The 20,441-nt window shown below is 47.1% G+C and overlaps 1 protein-coding gene across 1 annotated transcript in view; it reads right to left on the bottom strand.

Annotated features, from left to right (window-relative positions):
- Nucleotides 1-20,441, bottom strand: part of RBBP6 (RB binding protein 6, ubiquitin ligase) — a 135,800-nt gene that overhangs the window by 34,904 nt on the left and 80,455 nt on the right. The window contains exons 9-10 of the mRNA XM_030211248.1: nucleotides 19,569-19,672; nucleotides 9,790-10,118 (exon numbers count right to left, since the gene is read on the bottom strand). Coding sequence (XP_030067108.1) covers nucleotides 9,790-10,118; nucleotides 19,569-19,672 — 433 coding nt within the window. The remainder of the gene's footprint in view (nucleotides 1-9,789; nucleotides 10,119-19,568; nucleotides 19,673-20,441) is intronic.

Raw genomic sequence — 20,441 nt, forward strand, 5'->3', positions numbered from 1 at the left:
ACAAACAATTGGGCGGACTGTCTGTGGGGCTGTGTCCGCTCCAGATAGAAGGCCAATGCTCTCTTGCAGTCCAATGTGTGCAGCTGACGTTCAGCAGGGCAGGAATGAGGACGGGGAAAGAATGTTGGCAAGACAATTGACTGGTTCAGATGGAACTCCGACACAACCTTTGGCAGAAACTTAGGGTGAGTGCGGAGGACTACTCTGTTGTGATGAAATTTGGTGTAAGGGGCCTGGGCTACCAGGGCCTGAAGCTCACTGACTCTACGAGCCGAGGTAACTGCCACCAAGAAAATGACCTTCCAGGTCAAGTACTTCGGATGGCAGGAATTCAGTGGCTCGAAAGGAGGTTTCATCAGCTGGGTGAGAACGACATTGAGATCCCATGACACTGTAGGAGGCTTGACAGGGGGCTTTGACAAAAGCAAACCTCTCATGAAGCGAACAACTAAAGGCTGTCCTGAGATCGGCTTACCTTCCACTTGGTAATGGTATGCACTGATTGCACTAAGGTGAACCCTTACGGAGTTGGTCTTCAGACCAGACTCAGACAAGTGGAGAAGGTATTCAAGCAGGGTCTGTGTAGGACAAGAGCGAGGATCTAGGGCCTTGCTGTCACACCAGACGGCAAACCTCCTCCAATGAAAGAAGTAACTTCTCTTAGTGGAGTCTTTCCTGGAAGCAAGCAAGATGCGGGAGACACCCTCTGGCAGACCCAAAGAGGCAAAGTCTACGCCCTCAACATCCAGGCCGTGAGAGCCAGGGACTGGAGGTTGGGATGCAGAAGAGCCCCTTCGTCCTGCGTGATGAGGGTCGGAAAACACTCCAATCTCCACGGTTCTTCGGAGGATAACTCCAGAAGAAGAGGGAACCAGATCTGACGCGGCCAAAAGGGAGCAATCAGAATCATGGTGCCTCGGTCTTGCTTGAGTTTCAACAAAGTCTTCCCCACCAGAGGAATGGGAGGATAAGCATACAGCAGACCTTCCCCCCAATCCAGGAGGAAGGCATCCGACGCCAGTCTGCCGTGGGCCTGAAGCCTGGAACAGAACTGAGGGACCTTGTGGTTCACTTGAGATGCGAAGAGATCCACCAGGGGGGTGCCCCACGCCTGGAAGATCTGTCGCACCACACGGGAATTGAGCGACCACTCGTGAGGTTGCATAATCCTGCTCAACCTGTCAGCCAGACTGTTGTTTACGCCTGCCAGATATGTGGCTTGGAGCACCATGCCTTGACGGCGAGCCCAGAGCCACATGCTGACGGCTTCCTGACACAGGGGGCGAGATCCGGTGCCCCCCTGCTTGTTGACATAGTACATGGCAACCTGATTGTCTGTCTGAATTTGGATAATTTGGTGGGACAGCCGATCTCTGAAAGCCTTCAGAGCGTTCCAGATCGCTCGCAACTCCAGAAGATTGATCTGTAGATCGCTTTCTTGGAGGGACCACCTTCCTTGGGTGTGAAGCCCATCGACATGAGCTCCCCATCCCAGGAGAGACGCATCCGTGGTCAGCACTTTTTGAGGCTGAGGAATTTGGAAGGGACGTCCCAGAGTCAAATTGGAGCAAATCGTCCACCAATACAGGGATTCGAGAAAACTCGTGGACAGGTGGATCACGTCCTCTAGACCCCCGGCGGCCTGATACCACTGGGAGGCTAGGGTCCATTGAGCAGATCTCATGTGAAGGCGGGCCATGGGAGTCACATGAACTGTGGAAGCCATGTGGCCCAGCAATCTCAACATCTGCCGAGCTGTGATCTGCTGGGACGCTCGCACCCGCGAGACGAGGGACAACAAGTTGTTGGCCCTCGCCTCTGGGAGATAGGCGCGAGCCGTCCGAGAATCCAGCAGGGCTCCGATGAATTCGAGTTTCTGCACTGGGAGAAGATGGGACTTTGGGTAATTTATCACAAACCCCAGTAGCTCCAGGAGGCGAATAGTCATCTGCATGGACTGCAGGGCTCCTGCCTCGGATGTGTTCTTCACCAGCCAATCGTCGAGATATGGGAACACGTGCACCCCCAGCCTGCGAAGCGCCGCTGCTACCACAGCTAGGCACTTTGTGAACACCCTGGGCGCAGAGGCGAGCCCAAAGGGTAGCACACAGTACTGGAAGTGGCGTGCGCCCAGCTGAAATCGCAGATACTGTCTGTGAGCTGGCAGTATCGGGATGTGCGTGTAGGCATCCTTCAAGTCCAGAGAGCATAGCCAATCGTTTTGCTGAATCATGGGGAGAAGGGTGCCCAGGGAAAGCATCCTGAACTTTTCTTTTACGAGATATTTGTTCAGGGCCCTTAGGTCTAGGATGGGACGCATCCCCCCTGTTTTCTTTTCCACAAGGAAGTACCTGGAATAGAACCCCAGCCCTTCTTGCCCGGATGGCACGGGCTCGACCGCATTGGCGCTGAGAAGGGCGGAGAGTTCCTCTGCAAGTACCTGCTTGTGCTGGAAGCTGTAGGACTGAGCTCCCGGTGGACAATTTGGAGGTTGTGAGGCCAAATTGAGGGTGTATCCTTGCCGGACTATTTGGAGAACCCACTGATCGGAGGTTATGAGAGGCCACCTTTGGTGAAAAGCTTTCAACCTCCCTCCGACAGGCAGGTCGCCCGGCACTGACACTTGGATGCCGGCTATGCTCTGCTGGAGCCAGTCAAAAGCTCGCCCCTTGCTTTTGCTGGGGAGCCGCGGGGCCTTGCTGATTCGCACGCTGCTGACGAGAGCGAGCGCGCTGGGGCTTAGCCTGGGCCGCAGGCTGTCGGGAAGGAGGATTGTACCTACGCTTGCCAGAAGTATAGGGAACAGTCTTCCTTCCCCCGAAAAATCGTCTACCTGTAGAGGTAGAAGCTGAAGGCTGCCGGCGGGCGAACTTGTCGAATGCGGTGTCCCGCTGGTGGAGAGACTCTACCACCTGCTCGACTTTTTCGCCAAAAATGTTATCCGCACGGCAAGGCGAGTCCGCAATCCGCTGCTGGATTCTATTCTCCAGGTCGGCGGCACGCAGCCATGAGAGCCTGCGCATCACCACACCTTGAGCAGCGGCCCTGGACGCAACATCAAAAGTGTCATAAACTCCTCTGGCCAGGAATTTTCTGCACGCCTTCAGCTGCCTGACCACCTCCTGAAAAGGCTTGGCTTGCTCAGGGGGAAGAGCATCAACCAAGCCCGCCAACTGCCGCACATTATTCCGCATGTGTATGCTCGTGTAGAGCTGGTAAGACTGGATCTTGGACACGAGCATAGAGGAATGGTAGGCCTTCCTCCCAAAGGAGTCTAAGGTTCTAGCGTCCTTGCCCGGGGGCGCCGAAGCATGTTCCCTAGAACTCTTAGCCTTCTTTAGGGCCAAATCCACAACTCCAGAGTCATGAGGCAACTGAGTGCGCATCAGCTCTGGGTCCCCATGGATCCGGTACTGGGACTCGATCTTCTTGGGAATGTGGGGATTAGTTAATGGCTTGGTCCAGTTCGCAAGCAATGTCTTCTTCAGGACATGGTGCAAGGGAACAGTGGACGCTTCCTTAGGTGGAGAAGGATAGTCCAGGAGCTCAAACATTTCAGCCCTGGGCTCGTCCTCCACAACCACCGGGAAGGGGATGGCCGTAGACATCTCCCGGACAAAGGAGGCAAAAGACAGACTCTCGGGAGGAGAAAGCTGTCTCTCAGGAGAGGGAGTGGGATCAGACGGAAGACCCTCAGACTCCTCGTCAGAGAAATATCTGGGATCTTCCTCTTCCTCCCACGAGGCCTCACCCTCGGTGTCAGACACAAGTTCACGGACCTGTGTCTGCAACCTCGCCCTGCTCGACTCCGTGGAACCCCGTCCACGATGGGGGCGTCGAGAGGTAGACTCCCTCGCCCGCATCGGCGAAGCTCCCTCCGCCGACGTAGTCGGGGAGCCTTCCTGGGAGGTGGCCGCGGTCGGTACCGCACGCGGTACCGACGTCGGGGACCTCAACCTGGGCGATGGGCCAGCCGGCGCCACGCTCGACGGTACCGGTGGCGCAAGCACCGCCGGTACCGGAGGGGTAGGGCGCAACAGCTCTCCCAGAATCTCTGGGAGAACGGCCCGGAGGCTCTCGTTTAGAGCGGCTGCAGAGAAAGGCTGAGAGGTCGATGCAGGCGTCGACGTCAGTACCTGTTCCGGGCGTGGAGGCTGTTCCGGGCTGTCCAGAGCGGAGCGCATCGACACCTCCTGAACAGAGGGTGAGCGGTCCTCTCGGTGCCGATGCCTGCTGGGTGCCGAATCCCTCGGCGACCCAGAGCTCTCGGTGCCGACACGGGGAGGAGACCGGTGTCGATGCTTCTTCGATTTCTTCCGAAGCATGTCACCGGAGCTCCCCGGCACCGACGAGGAGGACGTTGAATCCATCCGTCGCTTCCTCGGGGCCGAGACTGAAGAAGGTCGATCTCGGGGGGGCTGTACCGCAGGAGCCCTCAGGGTAGGCGGAGACCCACCCGAGGGCTCACCGCCACCAGCAGGGGAATGGACAGCCCTCACCTGCACTCCACCCGATGCACCACCGTCCGACGACATCAGCAGACGAGGTCCTGGTACCACCGACGTCGATGCAGCTATCCGATGTCTCGGCGCCGATGCAGAGGCCCGATGCCTCGATGCACTCGATGCAGGGGCGGCCGAGGAAGAAGGTCTGGACGCTGACGACGTCGATGCACTCGAAGATCCCGGTGCCGATGCCGACGAAGAGCCCGAGAACAACACGTTCCACTGGGCTAGTCTCGCTACCTGAGTCCGCCTTTGAAGCAGGGAACACAGACTGCAGTTCTGAGGGCGGTGCTCGGCCCCCAGACACTGAAGACACGACGAGTGTCGATCAGTGAGCGAGATAACCCGGGCGCACTGGGTGCACTTCTTGAAGCCGCTGGAAGGCTTCGATGTCATGGGCGGAAAAATCACGCCGGCGAAATCAAAAGCCGAAATGGCGAAATTTGAAGCACCAAATTTAGAGGGAGAAAAAATCTCGACCGAGGCCGAAAAGAGGCCTACCCCGACGACGAAAGAAAACTTACCGGGGCAAAAAAGCTGGAAGTACGGGGAGGATTTACACGAAACCCGGCGGGGGGTTTCCGGAGCACTTCCCGACTAGGACAAAGCTTTCCCGAAGGAAAAAAACACGTTCAAAACAAATTGGACGCGCGAGGTCGACTTTCCGGGGCTCGACACGGCGAAAACACGACCGTACCGAGTGCGGACAAAAGAAGACTGGGCTGGCCGGCTCGAGCCGGTTTCGGGCGGGAAGACGGCCGCGCATGCGCGGTGCGCGCGGGCGCGCGAGGGCTAGCAAAGGACTTTGCTAGTGAAGTTTCCGATTGGAGGGGCTGCCGTGGACGTCACCCATCAGTGAGAACAAGCAGCCTGCTTGTCCTCGGAGAATCTTAACTAAATTTTGGGACTCTGCCAGGTACTTGTGATCTGGACTGCTCACTGCTGGAAACAGGATACTGGACAAGATGGACCCGTGGTCTGACTCAATATTTATTTTATTTATTACATTTGTATCCCACATTTTCCTAACTCTCCTCCACTCTACATAAGTACTACCAAACTTGGGAAAGACCAAAGGTCCATCAAGCCCAGCATCCTATTTCCAACAGTGGCCAATCCAGATCACAAATACCTGGCAAGATCCCAAAAAAGTACAAAACATTTTATACTGCTTATCCCAGAAATAGTGGATTTTCCCCAAGTCCATTTAATAACGATCTGTGGACTTTTCCTTTAGGAAGCCGTCCAAACTTTTTAAAATCTCTGCTACGCTAACCGCCTTTACCACATTCTCTGGCAATGAATTCCAGAGTTTAATTATACGTTGAGTGAAGAAAACTTTTTTCCGATTCGTTTTAAATTTACTACATTGTAGCTTCATCGCATGCCCCCTAGTCCTAGTATTTTTGGAAAGTGTGAACAGACGCTTCACATCTACCCGTTCAACTCCACCCATTATTTTATAGACCTCTATCATATCTCCCCCTCAGCCGCCTTTTCTCCAAGCTGAAGAGCCCTAGCCACTTTAGCTTTTCCTCACAGGGAAGTCGTCCCATCCCCTTGATCATTTTCGTCACCTTTCTCTGCACCTTTTCTAATTCCACTATATCTTTTTTGAGATAAGGCGACCAGAGTTGAACACAATAGTCGAGGTGCGGTCGCACCATGGAGCGATACAAAGGCATTATAAAATCCTCATTTTTGTTTTCCATTACTTTCCTAATAATACCTACCATTCTATTTGCTTTCTTAGCCGCAGCAGCACACTGAGCAGAAGTTTTCAACGCATCATCGACGACGACACCTAGATCCCTTTCTTGGTCCGTGACTCCTAACGTGGAACCTTGCATGACGTAGCTATAATTCGGGTTCCTCTTTCCCACATGCATCACTTTGCACTTGCTCACATTAAACATCATCAGCCATTTAGATGCCCAGTCTCGTAAGGTCCTCTTGTAATTTTTCACAATCCTCCCGCGATTTAACAACTTTGAATAACTTTGTGTCATCAACAAATTTAATTACCTCACTAGTTACTCCCGTCTACTCTAAGGGTCTGGTTCTGGATTTTTATTTATTAGGATATTTATTAGGATTTATTTACCGCCTTTTTGAAGGAGTTCACTCAAGGTGGTGTAGAGTAAGTATAGATCAAACATAAGCAATAGGCAATTACAGCAGTAAAAATATTCGAAAACAATAAAAAGTATGACATGGTATACTAGCAATGTCAACACGATACTTAATAGAACATTATAATTGGTAGTGAAGGATAAGGCAAAATTGTAACATATAGATGGGTAAGAAAGTAGGAAGAATTAGAAAGTAAGGTGACTGATTTGAAGAAAGTTGCACATGGAGGAGTGGATAAACATGTCCTGCTGCAGTATGTGCAGCCCGAGTCACTCCTTGTGTGTGCGAGTGAGACTGACAAGTTAGTTACTTCTTCCATTAAAGGCCTGGTTGAAGAGCCAAGCTTTCACCTGCTTCCTGAAGTACAGATAGTCTTGTGTTAAGCGGAGCCTTTCAGGCAGTGCATTCCAGAGTGTGGGGGCTACTCTGGAGAAGGCTCGCTTGCGGGTATCACATCGTGTAATGTCTTTTGGAGAGGGTGTAGTTAGTGAAAGTTTTTGGGAGACCTTAGTGTCCTTGGCGGTGTGTGGAGAATCATCCTATTCTTGTTAAAGACTCTTGCTGATGAAAGAGTCCATATCTAACAGCTCTGAAACAGACATTCCCTTAAGTACTATATACAAGCATCTTCAAGCTGAACTAGGAAGAGTCCAACCTAGGAGTGGAATGTAAGCTCTCCAGTAATCTGAGGCCTCTCAGAGAGCTCCAAACAAGGTAGTCGCAGAACTACTAACCCCTTGCAAAGTTTTGCTCAGATAGGAACAAAGGATTTCCAGGCTAGTGGCTGAGCACTAATGGGAAGGGCTCTATGGTAAGCACTGCATCAGGAAAACAAAGTGCAAGTGGATGTCACGATTGCTGACAGTGGACACCCTTCCTGTACTTTGAAATGCAAGCTGTGGGAAGCACTGACACCTCTAAAGCACTCCTTTCTGTTTTAAAAATATTATACTGCACTTTCCAGGCTTCCCCATGCCTAGTAATCAAAGAGGGTCCAATATGAAAATAACACCCCAGTTTGGAGGGACTCCAATAGCCACTGAAATCAAACATCTGAAGTGGCTTAGCAGGATCTGCTGTTGAAGGTGATCCAAAATTTACCTCAGGTACATGAGCTGTAAAGATATGCAAGAGTGCTGCTTGGGCCTAAGTGCGCCTTTGAGGAAAATGATGGTGTCAGCAAAAAAGACAGGCAGCACAGACTGAGCTCCCTGGGAACTGGCTATTAACAAAGGTTCGTCTCCCCTTTCGCAATGCACAGGAATTTTTCTTACCTGCTACCGCTGAAGCATAGAGCAAACTTCCAATACAAAAAAACTGTAGCCAGACTCCAATCTCTCTCTATTTTTAAAATTTTTTATATTTCACATTGAGAAATGAAAAAATACAAAGGTGGGGTGGGGGGTAGGAGCTCTGACTCTGTTACACCCTGCGCCAGCTGAAAATTCATTTTTTTTTGTCTCAGGAACTCAAGACCAATTAAAAAAGTACCCCCTGCTTGACTGAAGCCTAGTTCTCCAATTGGGTCAAGAGATGCCTCAGTAAGCAATCTACAAGCTGTATAGTCTGCTACAGGCACAATGTTCTTACACTGCAGTGCCCTTATAGGGTGAAACATGCTGGACTTTATTTCTTTCTCCATCTGCTGGTTGATGAACACATCCCACAAGTTCTGGACTGGCCTGGTGAGGATGATAAGGAAGGAGAAATTAGATCTTACCTGCTAATTTGCTTTCCTTTAGTCCCTCCGGACCGGACCAGTATTTTCTCAGTCTCCACCTGCTGGTAGGCGAGCACAACCCATCAGTCCAATCCTGGTCCGGTCCGGAGGGACGCTAAGGAATGAGGTTTTGTAAACATGGAGAAACGTATTCTGTCAATGTTCCTGATATTAATCTACTAGCAATATTTTGTGCTATCTACACTAAAGGCCACAGCTGCATTGGCATAATTTAAAATGAGAGTGAACAGAGTTTGCAAAACCAATTGAACATTATCTAAATACATCTTATTCTGAAGAGCTGCAATCAAAAACAAATTCCTCAAAAGACTTAAAGAATGAAAGTTAAAAGCAGAGCCTCAAATTCACAAATTTTTTACCTCCGCTCTTAATGGCATAACACTCTTGCCCATTTTTATCTCCTTCCATGGAATTAGAATCAAACCCTAACCATCGATGCCTCTGACTTTTCCCAACTAAGCACCAGACTATTTATCTGCATCCAATTAGAGACAGCTGATAGCCTTTCAAAGACTCTAGATGGCAAATGTTGCAGCTTGTAATGAAGCTGGAAAATAAATATCAGCATACATTCTAAATACTATCCCTATTGTTCTTAAAACAAATGGGAAACATATAAATATCTAACAAAAGAGAAAACAGAGCTGAACCCCGTGGAACTCCATGTTCAATCTCTCTACTCTGAACCCATGACCTCACCTTGACATGGGACCTACAGGAAGACAAAACAAACTAGTCAAACCCTTATTAGACAGCCAACTCAATGTATGCATTACAAGAACACAGTGATTCAATAGTGATTCACTCTGTCAAATGCAGATGTCACATCCAGAAAATTCTTAATTACTGTCTCCTTATACTCAATTAATGGGAGCACTGACTCAACATCAGACACCCATAATGTCTCAGGGCCATGTTGATTCAAGTTCAGTAAAGAATAAAAGTCTAAGAACTCTTGTAACTGTCTTCTCACTTATTTTTCTGCAAATTACTAAACAAGGGATACTTGAAATTGGTCAAGACGTCTCCTCTAGTTTATGATCTCCTTTTTTTTTTTTTTTTTAAATGGAGAATGCTTCTTAACTTCCAACTTAAAGGAGCAATAGAGAAATGAACACAGTGGTATGGGTAAATATGCTATGCTATGCCAATGGTTCCGAAACCTGGTCCTGGAGGCACCCCAGCCAGTCAGGTTTTCAGGATAACCACAATGAATATTCATGAGAGATTTCCATGCACTGTCTCCTCTGCATGTCAATCTGTCTCATGCATACTCATTGTGGATATCTTGAAAACCTGAACAGGTGAGGTGCCTCCAGGATCAAGTTTGGGAACCACTGTGCTATACAATATAAAGGAAGCAGTTTCAACATATGGTGCCAGAAGTTATCACCATCTAACTTAACTTACTGAAAAGGGGTTTCTTGCTTTTCTGGACGTACAGAGGCAGGTAACGGCACACTAGTATCCATGGTAGTGATGACCACAGGTGACTGGCTGGCAGGCACAGCTGTTGCTAATGACTGGCTTGGGATGGATGGAGTTACTGGATTAGCAGCATGAGATGATGCAGAAGTTACAGGGGTTATCAGTGGATCTTGCTGTCGAGAAGGGATGGGCCGTGATACTGGAGGCACACTGTGCTGAGTCTGTGGTCTCTGTGGCTGTCTTTGAGGTGGCACTGGTTGCTTGCGAAGTCTTTTTGTGTATCCAGTTTCATTTTTGAAATTGTTTACTGCCTATAAAAACAAAAAAGTAGAATACATGCACAAATTTATCACAAATACCCAAGAAAGCAAAATTTTATAAGCTGTATACTTCAGTCATATTTACTAAGATCAAAACAACAGCAACATCTCACCACTGCCAAGCCACAAAAATGTGTAAATCATTTTAGCAAATTAAAAAAAAAAAAAAGTAGATTCAATTTAGTTATGCAACTTTCTGTGGACTGAAAGTGACTTTGTTTGCTTGGATTCACCCAACTCCTCCCTCTATACAACACTGGAAGATGTACATGATTGAATAGATACTACTACTACTACTTATCATTTCTATAGCGCTACCGGACGTACGCAGCGCTTCACACTTGAACATGGAGAGACAGTCCCTGCTTGATAGAGCTTACAATCTAATTATGACAGACAGACAGGACAAGTAAGGGATAAGGATTAGGACAGACAGGGCATATCAGAGGTAGGGGACAGTTGAAGGATTAGGTTTAGGAGTTAAAAGCAGCATCGAAGAGGTGGGTTTTTAGCTTAGATTCGAAGATGGCCAGAGATGCGAATGGATCGTTTACAAATACCAGACTTCACACATCCTGGAGGACATCGGTTTCAGGAAATCTGGGAACGGTTTTGGCTAACATTACCTCACCAGGCTCGCCGTCGATTGCTAAACTTTTAGTAGGCTCCAGTTATGTGGATGGCTTAAGCTATAGCGGGTACTAATTCTAGAGCTGCAAATCCAAGTTTCAGTCAGAAAAGGGCCATGCAGTTTGCTCAAGTATGGCCAAAAAAAATGTCAAAATGTATTTTGATTTTAGATTCAATTGGTCCCTTTTCCAAATACTAACAAATCCTGCAATAATCTGTAACCCTGTATGTTGGGATGGTCTTCTGTTGGTGTTGCGTGCGTGCCGTTAGATATAAAAAGAAAGGAAATACAATTTCTAATTACAGTAAGAATCTAAAGTGAGAAAGCAAAGCTGGGCTCCATGATGATACAGGCTTATGCAGGGTGGTTTTATGTGTGTGAGCAGACCTGCAAATAGAGGTTTGCAGTGAAGAGCTGCTACTTCTTAGTAATAGCAAGTGGTGATGTCAAAGAAAACTGCAAACTTCAAAAAGATAAAATATTGAATTAGGACTACTGGCAAGAAGCTTGGGGAGGACAGATTTACTCAGCTGGGAAAGTGAGATACCTGGGGTTTGGGGATCATTTGCTACATTTACATATGCAACACCAGATTTACGTGTGCTAGTCTACCCTTTATTACTAAATTATATTACTGTAGCATCTTGTATATTAGGCTGCCAAAGGTTCAGCTAAAAAGGTCACAGTTGATACAAAATGCGACCATTTTGGATCATGAAACACCTTAACTGAAATGTTTACATTGGCTCCCTGTAGAATTCAGGATTCGTTTTAAATCCTTATATATGGACTCAAAGTGATAACCCCAAGAATGGCTGCCAAATTCAGAAGCTCTGAGGCGAGCATTGCATCACCCCAAGCTATACAGAAGAACACTTGATAGCAGAAATGAAAACTCATGTAGACACATCTTCCCAAGGATCAGGTGTGGCAATGTATCATTCTGCAGGAAGGAAACCAGCAGCAAACAGGGGTTGAACTGGAGGAGTCTTTACGAAGGCAGAAACGAAGCAGTAGATGGAGGACCTGAAAAGCAATATTGCCTTGGTAAAAGGGAAGATTAAGGAAGTGGCCAGGAAAATTAAAGGCAGACCTGGCAAAAGTGAGGGGCTGACTGGATGTGGCAAAACAGAGGCTGGAAGAGGTTACCACAGAGGTCCTCAACAAGGAGACAGAGGACCTAGAAGCAGGAAATAAGGCATTCTGGTCCAAACTGGAGGACTTAGGGAATCATCTACATTGGAACCACACTAGGATACGAGGGGGATCACTGAATCAGATGAGTTCAAGAATGTGACTCAGAAAGTGGATTGGCCACTGTTGGAAGCAGGATACAGGGCTAGATGGACCACTGGTCTGACCCAGTATAGCTATTCTTACGTTCTTATTTTAAGAGTGTTCCAGGGAAGGAGGAAAGGAGTGGTCATGAGTAAGAGGTGAGGAACGACAGAACTCACAGAGCCCTGAATCCCTGGAGAAGCGAGTATATGCACAATATTATAGCCTGTCTACACTAGTATAAGGACAAGGAAAAACTTGTGGAGAAAGAGTGAGTAGAAGAACCCATCAACTGGAACAATTTTAAAACTTCAATATTTTGCACAATCTAAAATAAAAGTGGGAGGACAACCAAGGATGCCAAAGACTGAGAAGATGTATAATAATAAAGAAGTTTATTGAAGTATGGAGACTCGACACAACTTTGTGTTTCGGCCTTAGGCCTGCATCAGGAGTCTATAATAAAATTAATACATGATAATACATATATTTGAACTTAATTTGAGAACATGTATTAAGCATGATAAATACAATATATAATACACTTTCTTTGCACTGTTTAAGCTTCTGTGGATCCATTCCTTCTGAACAGGATTCCTTTATGTTTATCCCACGCATTTTTGAATTCCATTACCGTTTTCATCTCCACCACCTCTCAAGTATCCACCACTCTCTCCGTGAAAAAATACTTCCTGACATTTTTCTTGAGTCTGCCCCCTTTCAATCTCATTTCATGTCCTCTAGTTCTACCGCCTTCCCATCTATGGAAAAGGTTCGTTTGTGGATTAATACCTTTCAAATATTTGAACATCTGTATCATATCACCTCTGTTTCTCCTTTCCTCCAGGGTATATATGTTCAGGTCAGCAAGTCTCTCCTCATAAGTCTTGTAACGCAAATCCCATACCATTTTTGTAGCTTTTCTTTGCACCGCTTTAATTCTTTTTACATCCTTAGCAAGATATGGCCTCCAAAACTGAACACAGTACTCCAGGTGGGGCCTCACCAACGACTTATACAGGGGCATCAACAACTCCTTTCTTCTGCTGGTCACACCTCTCTCTATACAGCCTAGCAACTTTCTAGTTACGGCCACCGCCTTGTCACACTGTTTCGTCACCTTCAGATCCTCAGATACTATCACCCCAAGATCCCTCTCCCCGTCTGTACATATCAGACTCTCACCGCCTAACACATACGTCTCCCCATGGATTTCTACTCCCTATGTGTTTTTGCAGTGTCAAATTGGTGTCTAGGAAAACTGCCAGACTATAGACAAAGGGCTTCATGATCACTTTTCCACCCTGATATTCAAACATTGTTGGTAGAGATGAGTCAGTAGTCCTACCTACATCATTATTTCTGTCTTTGAATCAAGTGTTGATTTCTATCCTGTCCTCATCCACCATGTGGAAGGAATTCCAAGCTTGATCCATTACTGCTGCTCTCGATGTGGGCAAAACTAAATTGTCAGATTCTGAGTTTGATTTTTTAGTATCCAGTTTCTGATGTAGCCAAATTGCATAATCCTGAGGATTAACATTCTAACAAGCTCTACTATGGAAACTTTTAATATGGTGTAGCTTATTTAATTTTTAGGTGGACAAGCCTCAAACACAGGTAGACACTCCTTTGTTGAATCCAACCTAAGGGAGCACTACCCAATCATCACTGGCTAAAAAACCTCCTCTAATTGTCGATGTGACCCTCAACTAATTCAATTTCATATAATATTGTGAGGATCACTTATCTTTTTTGCCGTTTTATGCTGTTCAGTCTTCTTAACCCTGTCCACTGCTGTGGACCTTTGACTCGACCCTGAAAACAAGCTAGGGCCGCTATTTGAACTTTCAGACAAGCAAGAACCAGGCCTTTGTTAAAGCCGTCCTGCAAAAAATCCAAAACATGAGCAATGAAAGCATGTAAAGGCTATATATTGTGGCCCACAAACCAGGACTCGAAAATACGCCAGACACACACATAAGCCTGGGAAGTTGAGGTATGACAAGATTTGAGCATTGTAACAATGACCTTTGCAGAATACCCTCTCTTTCTTAACCAAGCCCTTTCAAGAGCCAAGCTGTAAGACAAGACCGAGCAGAATTTGGCATGTAAATCGGACCTTATCTCATCAGATAGTCTGAGACTGGAAATTTCAGAGGCGAATCCACCAGTAACTGCATCAGATCGGCACACCACGGTCTTCGTGGCCAATTCAGGTCAATGAAAACCAACTGCCCCTGTGACTCGATTTGTTGAATGACCCGGCCCAACAGAAGTCATGGGGAAAACACGTAGAGAAATCCTTCCAGCCAAGCCAATCCTTTTTTTTGACTGAAGAAACGTCTCATCTTGGTGTTTTGAAGCGTTGCCATCAGATCCGTTACTGGGGCACCCCAACGATGAACTATACTGGCATAAGCCTCAGGCCCCATTCCCCTGGATCCAGATTTTGACGACTGACAAAGTCGGCTGCCGCATTCTGGAACCCGGCTACGTGAGCTGTGGACAGATCCAGGAGATAATGCTCTGCCCAACTCATGAGAAGTGCCATCTCCTTTGCCAACTGTTGACTTCTTGTGCTGCCTTCACGATTGACCTAAGCCACCATCGTAGCGGTCAGATAGAACTCTCTCCGCTTTTCCCACAATGAGAATGTGAAATGCCTGAAGGGCTCTCTGAATTGACCTTGTCTCCAAGCAGATTGATGGAAGAGAAAGTTTCCTTCTGGGACCAGATACCCTGAACTAACTGCCCCAGACAATGGGCTCCCCAGCCCTTGAGACTGGCATCGGTCGTCACGATCAACCACTGAGGAGAGTTCAACGGGACCCCTTTGGAGAGATTGGGAGTATGAAGCCACCAATTGAGACTCAAATGGGCTAATGCTCGGAGCAGTAATCGGTCCACCAAAGAATATGACTGCAGACACCACTGTGAAAGTAGAGCCCTCTGAAGGAAATGCACATGAGCCTTTGCCCATGGAACTACTTTTATGGACGCCGCCATGAAGCCAAGAACCTTAAGGTAATCCCAAGCCTGAGGAGTCGGACATCGAAGGAGATGTCGAATCTGATCCTGCAACTTTTTGAATCCAAGGCAGCGGAAGAAGAACTCTACCTAGAAAAAAATGTTGAATGAGATCCCGATAGTCCAGAGATTGAGTCAGAACCAAGTGACTTCTGTGGGGATTTATCACTCAACCAAGGGCTTCAAAGAAGCGGATAACCTTGGCTGTGACCCGGAGACTCTCCTGATAGGATTTTGCGCCGATCAGCCAGTCGCCCAGATAAGGATGCATTAGAATGCCCTCCTTGCGCAAGGTTGCCGCGACCACCACCATAACCTTGGTAAACGTCAGAGAAGCCATGGCTAGACCAAAGGGCATGGCACAGAACTGATAATGTTGATATTGTATATCTGGATTTTCAGAAGGCGTTTGACAAAGTGCCGCACGAAAGACTCCTGAAGAAATTGCAGAGTCATGGAATCGGAGGTAGGGTATTATTATGGATTAAGAACTGGTTGAAAGATAGGAAGCAGAGAGTAGGATTGCGTGGCCAGTATTCTCAGTGGAGGAGGGTAGTTAGTGGGGTCCCGCAGGGGTCTGTGCTGGGTCCGTTGCTTTTTAATGTATTTATAAATGACCTAGAGATGGGAATAACTAGTGAGGTAATTAAATTCGCCGATGACACAAAATTATTCAGGGTCGTCAAGTCGCAGGAGGAATGTGAACGATTACAGGAGGACCTTGCGAGACTGGGAGAATGGGCGTGCAAGTGGCAGATGAAGTTCAATGTTGACAAGTGCAAAGTGATGCATGTGGGTAAGAGGAACCCGAATTATAGCTACGTCTTGCAAGGCTCCACGTTAGGAGTTACGGATCAAGAAAGGGATCTGGGTGTCGTCGTCGATGATACGCTGAAACCTTCTGCTCAGTGTGCTGCTGCGGCTAGGAAAGCGAATAGAATGTTGGGTGTTATTAGGAAGGGTATGGAGTCCAGGTGTGCGGATGTTATAATGCCGTTGTATCGCTCCATGGTGCGACCGCACCTGGAGTATTGTGTTCAGTACTGGTCTCCGTATCTCAAAAAAGATATAGTAGAATTGGAAAAGGTACAGCGAAGGGCGACGAAAATGATAGTGGGGATGGGACGACTTTCCTATGAAGAGAGGCTGAGAAGGCTAGGGCTTTTCAGCTTGGAGAAGAGACGGCTGAGGGGAGATATGATAGAAGTGTATAAAATAATGAGTGGAATGGATCGGGTGGATGTGAAGCGACTGTTCACGCTATCCAAAAATACTAGGACTAGAGGGCATGAGTTGAAGCTACAGTGTGGTAAATTTAAAACGAATCGGAGAAAATTTTTCTTCACCCAACGTGTAATTAGACTCTGGAATTCATTGCCGGAGAACGTGGTACGGGCGGTTAGCTTGACGGAGTTTAAAAAGGGGTTAGATAGATTCCTAAAGGACAAGTCCATAGACCGCTATTAAATGGACTTGGAAAAATTCCGCATTTTTAGGTATAACTTGTCTGGAATGTTTTTACGTTTGGGGAGCGTGCCAGGTGCCCTTGACCTGGATTGGCCACTGTCGGTGACAGGATGCTGGGCTAGATGGACCTTTGGTCTTTCCCAGTATGGCACTACTTATGTACTTATGTACTAATGCAATCCCAATACAGCAATCCGAAGGAATCTCTGCTGCTGGCGGAGAATTGGAACATGAAGATAAGCCTCAATCAAATCCAATGCAGTTAGAATCTCTCCTGAATAGACCATGACAATCACCGAGTGAAGCGTCCCCATACAAAAAGATGAGATCTTGCGATCCAAAATGGGACGAAAAGTTTTGTCTTTCTTGGGCACCACAAAATAGATGGAATAATGTCCCGTGCCCACCTCCACTTGAGGCACGGGACAAACCACGTTCAGATGCAAAAGCCATGTGAGGGAGACCCTGTCGTCGCTTTTACCCGCAAACATCAAGGAGACTCTAGAAAGGCATCCAGGAGAGGACAAATGAACCCCAAGGCGTATCTGCTGCAAATATCGAGAATCCACTGGTCTGAGGTTATCTGGGCCTACCTTCCATAAAACTCTTGCAACTGAGCTCCTACAGGGATGAGTTGGTGGGCCCTGACACCTTCACTGGGAAAAGCGACCCTGGACTTGAGATCCTTGACCACTCTCCCAGCCTCCCCAAAAGGACTGAGGACACCATAAGTAACGAGATCTTTGTGCTCCAGCAAACCGTTCACACCGAAAATGCCAAAAACCGCGCGCACAACCTTTACCAGCCAGGAAGCCACGGCCCACAGACCGAGGACGATCCTCCGGAAACCAAGGCACCTTAGACTCTCCGAACACTTAACCAACTTGTTCAGCATGGCACCAAAGAGGACCCATAACCAACTTGTCCAGCATGGCACCTAACAAAAAGGACCCTCAAAAAGGAAACTTACAAAGCTTGGATTTGGAGGTCGCATCTGCTGACCAACCACAGAGTCAGAGAGAACGCCTGGCAGCCACACTAACAGCCATAGATTTAGCCGAGGCCCAAAGCAAATCATACAGTGTGTCTGCGAAAAAGGCATATTCTAGCACTATCTGAGAGACTTTCAAATCAATAAGGGAGAGGTAGAAGTTCTGTCAAAGACATGTTTCGACCAACGAAAGTACGCCCTGGCCACCAAACCTCCACAAATGGCAGCCTGAACTGCCAAAGCAGAAACACAAAAAAAGTGCTTCAACACGACTTCTTCCTACGAACCATAGGTTCTTTCAACGCGGGTCCTCCATCTACAGGGACTGTATTCTTTTTAGTGACTGCCGAGACTATGGCATCGACCACAGGAGGCTTGAACAAAGCTTTGTCGTGGTCTGGAAGAGGGTACAGACGAATCATAGACTTGGCAAAACGAAAAGGAGCGTCCAGATTGTCCCACTGTGCTTGGACTATGTCTCATGTCCTGATGCATAGGAAAGGTCTTACCTGACTTACAAATTCCTTTTACCAAAGGATCCACTGTCCATTGTACAGGTGCCACTGGCTTTTCCTCAGTGTGGAAGAGACTAAAGTGATGACCTCCTGGAGGTCCTTCTTATGGAAAATACGGACCACCAAGGGGTCTTCTCCCTGGTGTAAATCCTTCGGAGGAGAAAAAGGCTCTGTTAAGCCCCAAATATCCCTGTCCCCCCAGGGATCACCTTCTTCTCCATGAAGAACCTGGTCAGAATCCATGCAGTTTACAGGAACTGCTTCCTCCTCATCCCAAAGCACCCTAGGGTGCTTAGGTAGTGAATATGGTAACTCTCTGGAAGGATCGAGTTTAACATCAGAAGCAGCAGCTGCCTTAAAAGAAATGCTTTGCACATAGCTAAAATGAACTCTGGAGGAAAACCCCCTTCGGAAATTCTCCCTTGCGCCCCCGCAGCAGCTGCTGAAGTAGAGCCAGACTAGGGCATGAACTGCAGTGGCCGCTCAGAAATCATGTTCTGCACATCTAAAATGGTGGAAGTTCCTGCTGAAACTGGAACTGCCGAGACCAGATTCCCCACCAGGAGGTGCGGCCCTGCTGCCAGTACCTGCACACGCCAAAGGGGCAGACGCACCTGTATCAAGCTGCTCTGAACTACTTGCTGAGACCGATGCTGTGCAATACTTACAAACCCCGGCAGAAGACAGCCTGCGACGCAAACAGAGCACCATTTTAATTTTCCACTCATGCTCCCCCCCCCCCCCCAACTGTGCTGTGACTTTGAGAAGAGACAGCCGCTCCCAACCGGTGACAGAGCAATACTGATAGCAACGAGAAGCCAAAATCGGACTCTCCAGTTGGTCTCCTTTTGGGGTTTTTTTGTATTATTTTGCTGGTCAGTTATAATTAAAGTGGCTGTCTCCCCTCAGTAAACAAACACCCTTCCCTCAAAGGGGTTGATGCTATAGCCTCCAAGTTAAGAACAGCTAGCCCAAGAAGGACTGCAAAAGACTATCAGGGGGTGAAGGGGGAAGGACTCAGCAATCAAGTATAACACCCATGAGGCACCAGAGAACTCACAGGCCCCAGCCAGCAAATGGTCCCCCCTTTAAGCACAGATAACAGCTTAAAGTTTTTTTTTAATAAGAATAACCAAGAAATATAAAGAAAAAATAGATATAAATAGCAGACAAAACTGAGACTGAAGGTTCATCACATCTACCACCTGCTAGAGACTGAGAATAGTGATTCAAACTGAGGCTGGGCAAGGCTCACGTAAGAATCAGAGTTCTCAGTCTCCACCTGCTGGTAGGCGTGCACAACCCATCAGTCATTTCTGGGCTGGTTTGGAGGGATGCTAGGGAAATGGTGTTTCAAGATATAAATATATGCCTCTTTTGCATCTGTCATCAAAGAAATGATACCACACTACATTCTTCAGCTCCTACAAAGCTGTCACACAACAAAGACTCCAAACTTAAGATGACTGGATATCTACTTTATGCACCCCATTGATGAAAAACATTTTCTTAGAAATATAATAAATCACCTGGCGTAAGAATTTATTGGCAATCAAAGCATCAGGGGAAACATCTGTTTGATGGCAGGTTGGACACGTGTGGTCCTCTGATTCCAGCAGCGAGGTTCTGACACCTGCAGATAGCAAAATATAATTTTAACCAACTCAACTGTGAAATTCAGGGGCATGTCATCAAAAAATATTTCTTTTTATTAAAACATCTCTGCTTATTTTTTCAGAGCTTCTACCACATTCTGATATCTCCAATCCTCTCCTGAAGCAAAAATGCAAAGGGAGCAGTATAGAACATGGCCCAAAGTACTTCTGTGAACAAAAGAACAGGCTGGACATGGGGGTGATCATATCTGATGATCTTAAGAAGGCAATGTCAAAAGTCAGAAGGATGCTTGGGTGCCTAGGGAGATGAATGGTCAGCATGTAAAAAGGTGATACCAACTCTGGTATGCGTCTCTGGGTATAATTATGATTATAGAATCTATTTATATTGAATAAAGATTTTATATCAGGAATATATGTAGTTACTTTGTATAGGGACCTAGAAGACATTTGTAACTAGATTGAAATAGAGAGCTCTTATTAGGGAATGGAGACTGCACCTTCAAAAAGATAGTAATAAGATGCAGTTGGTCCAAAGAGTGAGTACTAAAGTATCAATGGTCTTTGTCAAAGCATATAGGACAAAGATGTATACTTTGGAAGAACAGCAGGAGAGGGGAGATATGATAGAAACATTTGATATCTATGTGGTATAAATGTTCAGGAGGTGGGTCCCTTTCAATTGACAGGAAGATCTGGAACAAGGGGACATACGATGAAGGTGGAAGGGAACAGGCTGAGAAGCAATAAGGCAATATTTTCCAGAAAGGGTGTGGGACAGCTTCC

This window comes from Microcaecilia unicolor, chromosome 8 (assembly GCF_901765095.1).
Source record: "Microcaecilia unicolor chromosome 8, aMicUni1.1, whole genome shotgun sequence".
NCBI lineage: Eukaryota > Metazoa > Chordata > Amphibia > Gymnophiona > Siphonopidae > Microcaecilia > Microcaecilia unicolor.